Source organism: Parasteatoda tepidariorum, chromosome 2, assembly GCF_043381705.1.
Source record: "Parasteatoda tepidariorum isolate YZ-2023 chromosome 2, CAS_Ptep_4.0, whole genome shotgun sequence".
NCBI lineage: Eukaryota > Metazoa > Arthropoda > Arachnida > Araneae > Theridiidae > Parasteatoda > Parasteatoda tepidariorum.
The window spans coordinates 54,166,493-54,176,372 of record NC_092205.1 but is presented as its reverse complement, the minus strand read 5'-3'; the positions used below and the strand labels follow the sequence as shown (position 1 = coordinate 54,176,372).

The following is a 9,880-nucleotide window of genomic DNA, read 5'->3' as shown; positions in this document are numbered from 1 at the left end:
TTCAAAAGTACATAAAAATGGTTGCCATCAGGGGTGTACATGTAGATTTATTAAATACACCTTGTGCGCCACCTAGGAACCAAATCTAGAACCGGACACTCGAAATTTTTGCTCTGTTACAATCGTACCCTGTTACAATTGACCCCACTCTCCCCTACTCTTTCCCAAAAGCCCCCTTTATCACGGAAAATATTTCCAAGGTTCGCCATCATTTTTTTTCCTTTGTCTAGTTTTATTTAGTGTTTACTTTGTTCTTATTTCATTTTATAACCATCGTTGAATATCTTATCAATTTTGAGTTTACAACCATATAAGTTCAACTCCGTAGCCTTGTAACTTCAAACCCAATCCAGAAGACAAGGGAATTTCTGGATCAAGTATTGAGAGAAATTTGCCTTCGTCTGGGACATTTTGATGGACCTAACCAGCGTTTGCGTTACATGGAGAGGAAAATCTCGAAACTTCCCACATTTAGCCTTGGGGCAAGAGGGCTCTAACCTATGATCTGTCTACCACTAAGGATATTTTATGTCAGCACTGTGGTTGGTGTGAGCAGAGTACGGAGCTCCTATCGACCAACTACCACTGGGATTCGAACTCGGTTCACCTCATTGGATGGAGAAAGCTCAAACCATTGAGCCACCTCGGCTGAAGTAAGTAAAAGTATACAACAAGTTAACACTAGTCTTTGCTTATAAAAGATATAAAATTTTAAATCTCAAAATTGTAAGCTTAACTGTTGCTGTAAAAGGCCAAAAGGGGAACAATATTATAATCATAATTTACCCAGTTATACGGCTTGCAAAATCGCCAGTTTCATGCGTGTCGTACCATCCGATGTCTTGTTTCAATATAGAAGTCATAAACAAACAACGGATTTTAAAAGCTTGATTAGCTGCAGCAGAGTTAAAAAAACAAATGAATATGTAATTGCAGTTCAACATTACAACACCAAATGCTGTATTGTAAATACACCACGTTGTTGAATCTTTTAAAAATTCTTCCTTCGATCTGAAAGAGGAAAATTCATCACAAATGTCAATGTTTAATAAATGATATAAATTGCTATAAAAATATCAGAACTGAATTTATTTTATTAGTGAAAATTTTAAACTATTTAAAAAGTTAAACATAACTTAAAGAAATTTTTTTTTCAGCCATGTAATTCGAAAGATATGATGATTAATGTTCGAAAAGTTTATTCAATTGTATGTTTTATTTTAAGATCTAATTAGACTATTTAACCATTTATTATCACAAATCATGTCATTTTACATCAGTTTTAAACGCGTATTTCAACGCGTATTTAAACGCGCTGACGGCAAACATGGTAATCTTTATGTAAAAAATGGTGTTGTAAGCACTGAATCGTTTTAATCAGTTATCTTAATAAAATATTTGCAAGTAATTTAATACTTTTAAATATTATAAAATTAATTTAAAATAAAACAAAACGTTACTTTCTTTATGAAAAGATCCGGTTTTGCGTGACAAAAAGCAGATATAATAAAATAAATATAAACTTTAAGGAAACTTATGGGTTTTTTTTATATTACTTAATAGAAAAGTTAGTTTTAAAATAAATTTCAGCAAGAAAATTAATGCAACGCTTACAGAAAATTTCAAAAAAAATAATAAAAATAAATAAATAAATACATATTCTAATGAGTGATCTAGTAAAGTAAGTTAACGTAAGAAAGTAAATAGGATTTTAAATGATTTAAATTAAAACAAAACGATTAAAGTAAGAAATAAGATTCAATATTTAGTTGGCAATATATATTTTAAAATATTTAAATTAGTGAAATATTAGAAGTTTTAAAAATATTAAATAATAAACACTTTCATTTTTTTTCTAAAACTGTAAGACTATATTTCTTCAATTTTCGAGTGTCACATGTTGCAGTAATATTCCATTGAATTATCAGGATTTTAAATACTGCAGAACTGTAGAAAAAACAATCGAAAAATAACTCTGTGGTAATGGAACTTTTATCTCACATCGAAATAATGAATTACTTAAATATCACCATACTTATACATTAATAGTATCTAATGCACAGGCTTTGTTTATTTTCTGTTACTTGTTTATTTCATAGCAGGCTCATACTATTACATTTACCTTATTAAAGTTAACTCTTCAAAAGAAAAACCATACGTATAGTGTATGTTAACCTGCTATATTCTGAACTAACTACTATTTTCCCTTGCCATAATGGATAATTTCAACTATATTTTATTCGCTTTTGTTGAGTTTCTATTATTAAAGTTTATTGAGACACGCTTTAAGAGTGTAAGCGTCAGTACAAGAAACAGATGGTTTCATAAACCTTTTAAAATGCAAATTTGATGACTTCATCACCATACGTCACAAAACTATTAACGTTGTTTTTACTTGTGAAAGCCTTACATAAGAACCTAAAGTTAAATAATTTATGATTAGATTCGATAAAACAAATTTTTGATTGATAAGATCTGCAGTCTAGAAAATCACTCAGATTCAGAAATATTTATCAAATCCGATGGAAAACCCTTTCTTCGGAATTAAAGCTCAAACGATTGTTCGGAAGGAGTATTGAAGTAGGCAGTTAGATCTACCGTCTTTTTAAACGCATTTACATAAAATTTTGTCTGGATTACTCAGAATTGCGGATTTGTTTATGGTATATACAAACACACATATAAACATTCTGCTTTATTTACATAGATGAATCAGTATGCAGTTTAACATTAATATATTTGCACTTAACAATTATATTAACTGTTTCTCCTTGAAAATTAAATAATGTACAAAACCTAACGTATAAAAAGGAAATTTCAAACAAATTCAATCGAAGTCAATCTAGAGAAACAAAAGCATTATTTTAAACTTAACATTTAGTGAACTGCTTACAGCAGCTATCACATATTAACGCAATTTCATTTTTATATGGCAAATTAACTGATTTTCTTCTACATAAATTTCTAACCCATCTGTCATGGTTTTTTATGGTGACCCATTACGTTTTAACAACTTTTGAGTAGTAATATTACTTTGCAGCTAAATATATGGGGCTTTTATTGACATAATTTTTGACAAGATGAATTTGAAAAAATTGCATTTCCAGGGCTTCAGGTACATTTTTGTAATATTTTACATTGTTACTAAGCTTAAACAGGATTAAAATAACTAACTAATCGAAAACAATTTTAAGTTCAATTTTTGTTAACATTGTAGCTAAATTACATCAGCAACATTGCCTTAATGTATTTCTTTTTATATTTAGCTCTGTAACATAAAATTTTTAACTCTAAAAATCCGGCAGTTTATTTTATTATCATTATTGAATAAGTAATATCTTTCAAAATTTTATAACTAAATGGGGATACTGGATTGGAGATCGATCGTTCTCTGACTCAGGTTAAAACGACGATCTGTGGATGAATGAATGGATGTATGCATGGGTCCGCCCTATAAATGAGTGCGACGTATCGTGTGGCAGAAGTCGAATTCTTGACCATAGATGGCACCACTGAAAAACAAGAAACGCACACTCTGCTTAAATTTGCTCTGTTTCACCAAGCAGGCTTGCCCGTGTGGCAAGTAGCATTAGAAACAACAACAACACAATTACGAAAAATATAAATGCTATAAATACGCGTTAAACTTACATTCTGAAACTCGTGATATTGTTAACACTCATATCATAAATAACCATTTTCTGAATGACTTTTCCAAAAATCAAATTAAGTCCTGGAAATGAGAAACCAGCAGCAATGGCAATGACACTGGCAGTGACCATCATCAATTTATCATAGGCGGAGGAATATCGGAACTATAAAAATAAGTTAAAAAAGTTATTCTATTAGAAAAAATAGTAACCATCAATTCAACGATATGTTTAAATTAATAAGTACAGTTAGGAGATATATTTTAATTTATTCATTCGTTTTTCTTCTTCAATAAATTCATGTTAAGGATTTTTATAAAAGTTACAATTCCAGTATTATAACAAAAACATGTGTATCTTAAACATTTCAGGTATGATATATTTCATAACCGATATTGAACAACAGGCTAAATAGTGAGTTTACAGTTATCAATGTTCAACTTCCTAGCCTTGTGATTTCGAACCCAACCCAGACTACAAGGAAACACAATCAACAAGCATAGGGAGAAGCTTTGGGACAAACTACCCTCCGTTGCGAACTTTTTGGTGGAGATAACCTGCATTTGCGTTGCGTAGGGAGGAGAACCACGAAAACTTAGCATGGTTAGCTTGACGGCAAAGAGGTTCCAACTCATAATCCGTCTACCACTGGGGGTATTTTACTTTATCACTATAGCCGGGGAGAGCAGAATGCGTATCAACCAACCACCACTGGAATTCTAACCTGGGGCAGCTCATTGGGAAACGAACGCTCTATTTCTTGACTAAGAATGGCCTGGAAATTGCTTTAAACTGGGAAATTTAATTTTGTTACAAAAATATGCATGCTTAGAAGTATTTATTTTTCTAAAAATATTTTCTATCATCTTTAATGATGGGAAATCTTTAAAAATGGTTTTATTAAACTAAAGTAGATGCAAATTTAATGAACTTTTCACCAGTCAGAGGAATTGTTTGACTCTATATTTGAAGGGCTGTACATCGGACCGGAAAAGGTAAAAAAAATTAAAGATGCAACGTGTAGATTTTAGTAACAATAATTTTCTAATACTTTTTAGAAATATTTTTCGTTTTATAGAATGTGATGAAATTAAAGATAACAATTGATAGCTAATGTGATTAATTTCTCAATAAGAAAAGGGAATCTCAAGCGCAAGGCCTCTTATTTTTCAAAAATATAAAAATTCTATAATTTTTTATTTAAAATTTTAAAATTTAATGTTTATCCATTTTTAACGTACTCGCATCGATGCATTTTTGTAGACTCACAAGGGAAACTAGGGAAGTGTGACTCGCCAATTTTGAAATAAACTAGTGGGATGTATGCCTTATGAGGAATAATTATAGGGGGCAACATTCGTTTCGGCCCATAGAGGGTCCTATGAGAGATAAAAAATAATTAAGTATGTAAGTTTTTAAAAAAAAAATTGGCATCAAATTTTTTAAATTTTCTTTTTTCAAAAAATTTTCCAATATTAAAACTAGTAAACAGTAATAAATTTCATTTATATGAGAGTCGAAATATAATACGCATTTTCCCAAACTGATGGAATTTTTTCATATTTAATGTGTATCCAAAAATGTGATTTATAAAAAAAAAAAATTTTTTTTTTCATATTGTTAGATCTTGCAAAAAAATCTGAAATAATTTATGTGATTGCATAAAATTAAATTGCATTTATAAAAATCAGTTTGGGAAAATGCGTATTATATTTCGACTCTCATATAAATGAAATTTATTACTGTTTACTAGTTTTAATATTGGAAAATTTTTTGAAAAAAAAAATTTAAAAAATTTGATGCCAAATTTTTTTTTTTTAAAAATGCCAATTTTTTTTATTTTTTTTCTGAAAAACTACAGATATATAAAATTTTCGAAATCAATTTTGACAATAAATATGCATTATATAGTACGTGAAAGTACCACAAAATTAATTGGAGTATGAGATAATTACAATAACTAATAGTCTGCATTGAAGTAATGAAATACCGATTTTTCTACATACTTAATTATTTTTTATCTCTCATAGGACCCTCTATGGGCCGAAACGAATGTTGCCCCCTAAAATTATTCTTCATAAGGCATACATCCTACTAGTTTATTTCAAAATTGACGAGTCACACTTCCCTAGTTTCCCTTGTCAGACGCAATTTCCATTTGCTCATATCCAACCAACTCCCTGCTATGTCTATTAGAGAACGTTGAACATCATATTTCAACTCATCAGAGATTCTTCTTACAAATTATAAATGTTCATGCAAACTAACGAACTGGCAGTTAAATCCAGACGACTATAGAAATATATGGGGATTCTTCGTTGAAACTGTTTCTTGACAGTTGCTCTCTATGTGACGTGTATAGATGGAGATTATCTATTCCCTTACTCAACATTCTTCTTCTTTAATTCAGTTTTATCGTTTAATAAGTGTTCCACAGCATATGATAGCGTTTACTCTGGTTTCAGCAAGCATAAAGTGATTTACTCCAAATTTAAACAATTTTCCTCCAATGAAAGGTGAAAATTGCGTCGCAATCATGCCTCTTCAAGGACATGACATAGAGTTGGTACAACGTGGTCTTACAAGAAACTTTCAGAGCATTAACAAAATAAAACTGACTTTGATAATCAAATAGGAAAAAAAAATTAGTTATTAAAATGAAGTAAATTTTATAATAAATAAATAAATTTTAATATTTTTGAAAAAAAAGAGAGACTTTACTTTTGGTATAACTCTCATTTATGTCTATAAAACACTTACTAATGCGAAAAAAGATACAGGTGGTGGTTCATCTTTGGTAGTTTCTTCTTTTTCCTTCTTCTCACTGTTGATAAGATCAATTTCAATTTATATCCAAACATAGCATTAAAAATAAAACCATCCACACACTGCTTTGCAAAAATTATTAAGTGTGCTGCTGTTTAAATAAAATATAAAGTAAAAAATAATTTTATATTTTTAAGTTGCACTCCGTGGAAGGCTAAATTACATTATGAATTTTATTTATTTCGATGTTCTTATCTTCCGACGTTACACTCCGTAGAAGGTTAAATTACATTATGAATTTTTATTTATTTCGATGCTCTTATCTTCCGAAGTTACACTCCGTGAAAGTCTAAATTACATTATGAATTTTTATTTATTTCGATACTCTTATCTTTCGACGTTACACTCCGTAGAAGGTTAAATTACATTATGAATTTTTATTTATTTCGGTGTTCTTATCTTGCTACGTTACACTCCATAGAAGGTTAAATTACATTATGAATTTTTTATTTATTTCGATGTTCTCATCTTCCGACTAAGTAAAACACTCAAAAATTTTGTGGAGAATCATGCTTGAAGACTATATAGAATTCAATCGCGTCTCAACCACTTTAATCAAAACTGGATAATATCTCCAAATAGTTGAATTGCTTAAATTTTAAATGCTGTTCTGTGTTGTTAAACAACTTAAATTTCAATCAATTTTTGACCTTTAAATGCAGAATATTCAGGTTGCCATTTTATCACCAGAAGGAATTTATCATTAATTGAAATCCAATTACTCCCTAACTTACAGTGCTCAAATTTCGACTGAAGCTCTGCATCTGACGTCAATATAAGTTAGACATGTTTTATAAATACAGAGGATAAAATGTATGGTCAGTCAAAATTTAAACCATTTTCCGACTTAAAAGAAACTTACACGCAAATAAATAGAAAGTGCTAAGATATAAGAGTTAAAATTTAAATATAAATAAGAGTTAAAATTTAAACCATTTTCTAACCCGAAAGAGACTTACACGCAAGTAAATAGAAAGCGCATACAAAAATTTAAATCTGCGTTTTTCAAAAATACTAAAGTGGAGACAATAATGTAATTTTTCTCAGACCTAAAGCGAAAATGGCGTCATTTTTAAATTAATCTTCTATCATCACTGTCACAGCTACAATTACCTTCTACTTTATTCAGAAGTAATGTGCTTAACGTTTCGCATTTAAATTTAAACAAAAAAAAAATCAGGATCATTCACCTTTAAGCCACTTGTGTTCAAGGGTCATTGATTAATCTTAAACTTTCGTTTAAAATTTGAAATACTACCTGCATATTTCTACCTTTACCTACTTATGCATCTATCATTTCCTAATGTTGTTGTAGTTAATTTGCGTTGCACTAGAGCTGCACAATGGGCTATTGGCGACGGTGCATCTGGGAAACATCACTGACGATGATCCGAAGACATGCCATCGCAATTTTGATCCTCTACAAAGGGGATGGCACCTCCGCTTCGGTAGCCCGACGTCCTGCACTCGAAGTCGAGCACTTTACTGAAGAACAGTTTAACGAGTACCAATATCGCACACCCTCGGTCCCTACGCAGATTAATCAAAGTGGTCACCCACCCGCACACTGGCCGCAGCCAGTGATGCTGGACTTTGGTGATCTGCTGGGAACCGTGTCTTAACGATCAAGACCTATCATTTCCTAACCTCATTCTTTGATTTTTATGCCTTTTTCATTGAAATACTTCTTATAAGAATAACAGATTCAGAATGTGGGCCCAAACATTAAATCTGAGAATTGTTAATTATTTACTGCAATTTTTAACTTTATTTATTTTTTAAAGTATCTGGTTAAAATGTTATTCGAATAGAGTTGGGAACTAAATCTGTGGAATTAGTTCTCCTTTAACACAATAGAATCATTTAATTGAATAAATTTTAATTGTTTTTTCACAATTTATAAATATAATAGTTGAGGAAAATTCAAAGGAGTTGCAAAGCAAAGTAGAAGGCGCTACGCTAGAAATACTACGACAATATAAAACTTAAATAAAAAGGCGCATATTTCAAATTTTTTTAAAATACATTCACGTAAATATGTTTTCAGTTTTGCAAATGCTGTTTTGTTTCATGTTATGGAGTAAGATAAAATTTTTATAGCGCCATAGTTTCGAAGCGTTACAAGCATAACAAGCGTTAAAAAGCTGCCACAACTTAATAAGCCAAATTAATAGCCAAATAAGCCAAATAACAGACCTGATTCCTGTCCCATTTTGTAAATGTTCAGCATTCTCGAAAGTTTTATTTGTGAATAACTCTTCAGAAACTATTTCACCACTTACTGTCCTTAAGCCATTTTCATCCAAATTTGCATTATTTTTATTACTCATTATTTTTCCAGAAATTTTATTTCTTCATTATCTTTAATAATCTGAAAGAAACACGATTCTCCTGTCACCAGAAAATTTATGAAAATAACACTTTCATTGATCACTTACGAAGGCTAAAAACTAGTATTAGTTATTTAAAATATCTCTTTGACATTTCCATTCGACTTACTAAACTGCCTTAACTTAGTCTACTCAGTACAAATCGGTGAATTAAAGAAATTTTTTCTCTTCCCCTATTAGCTACCAATCTTCAAAAATATTATTTTAATTGCCTTTTCATCTTCTTTGGTCCGGAACCAACAGTTATAAGTAAATTTGTGTAGATTACATAATTTGTCGACATACATTTTCGGCATCCTCTTTAACCTTGAAGTCAGAAAATCGATGGAAACCAAGCAACGTTATATTGATTTTTCCTTTTATTCTTTATGTTACATTAGCGGGTGATACGAAAAATAATATTATATTCTATATTATATCTATTATTCGTGCGTTCTTTTAGATAATCACAAATTCGAAAAAAGATAACACACGAGGTCATATTCATAAAAAAATTAATTAAAAATTATAAAATAGAAACATACATCTCAACACTCGTTCAAATATTCTTATTAACAAAATAACTAAAGAGAAAACAATTTTGATGAAGTTAGTTAAACTTAAAAATTTTAATTGGTTGTTACTTGTTTCATTCAAACTGGAGAAGGAAAAGGAATAGAACGTATAAGGATTTCCATTTTCAACTTAATGTAATAGCAAACTATTACTTAAAACTAATACATGCTTGAGTTTCTTTAGTTTATATACTGAAACTTCAGATGCTGTAATACAATTTTAGTGATTGTTTGATACAAAAAACGTTATAGCACATGTATTTGTGGGAAAGCAAAATTAACGTTTTTTAGCGATTTCTGATAATAATTGTTAATAAATTGGAAGGAAATTTATTTTTAGGAGAAAATTAATCAGTAGCAAATATTAGTTCAAGAGAAATCACTCAGCGTGTTCAGCAGTTTATAGTTTTGCAACGTAATAGAATAGTTTCCGAGCTACAAAAGTTAATAATATATATAT

The 9,880-nt window shown here is 30.1% G+C and overlaps 1 protein-coding gene across 1 annotated transcript in view; it reads right to left on the bottom strand.

The window, feature by feature from the left end:
* The window catches only part of LOC139425003 (ATP-dependent translocase ABCB1-like), a 53,354-nt gene extending 44,179 nt beyond the window's left edge, over positions 1–9,175 (bottom strand). Inside the window, exons 1-4 of the mRNA XM_071177576.1 lie at positions 8,673–9,175; positions 6,411–6,474; positions 3,652–3,815; positions 787–1,011 (exon numbers count right to left, since the gene is read on the bottom strand). Coding sequence (XP_071033677.1) covers positions 787–1,011; positions 3,652–3,815; positions 6,411–6,474; positions 8,673–8,806 — 587 coding nt within the window. The 5' untranslated portion in view covers positions 8,807–9,175. The remainder of the gene's footprint in view (positions 1–786; positions 1,012–3,651; positions 3,816–6,410; positions 6,475–8,672) is intronic.
* Positions 9,176–9,880: the final 705 nt, after the last annotated feature.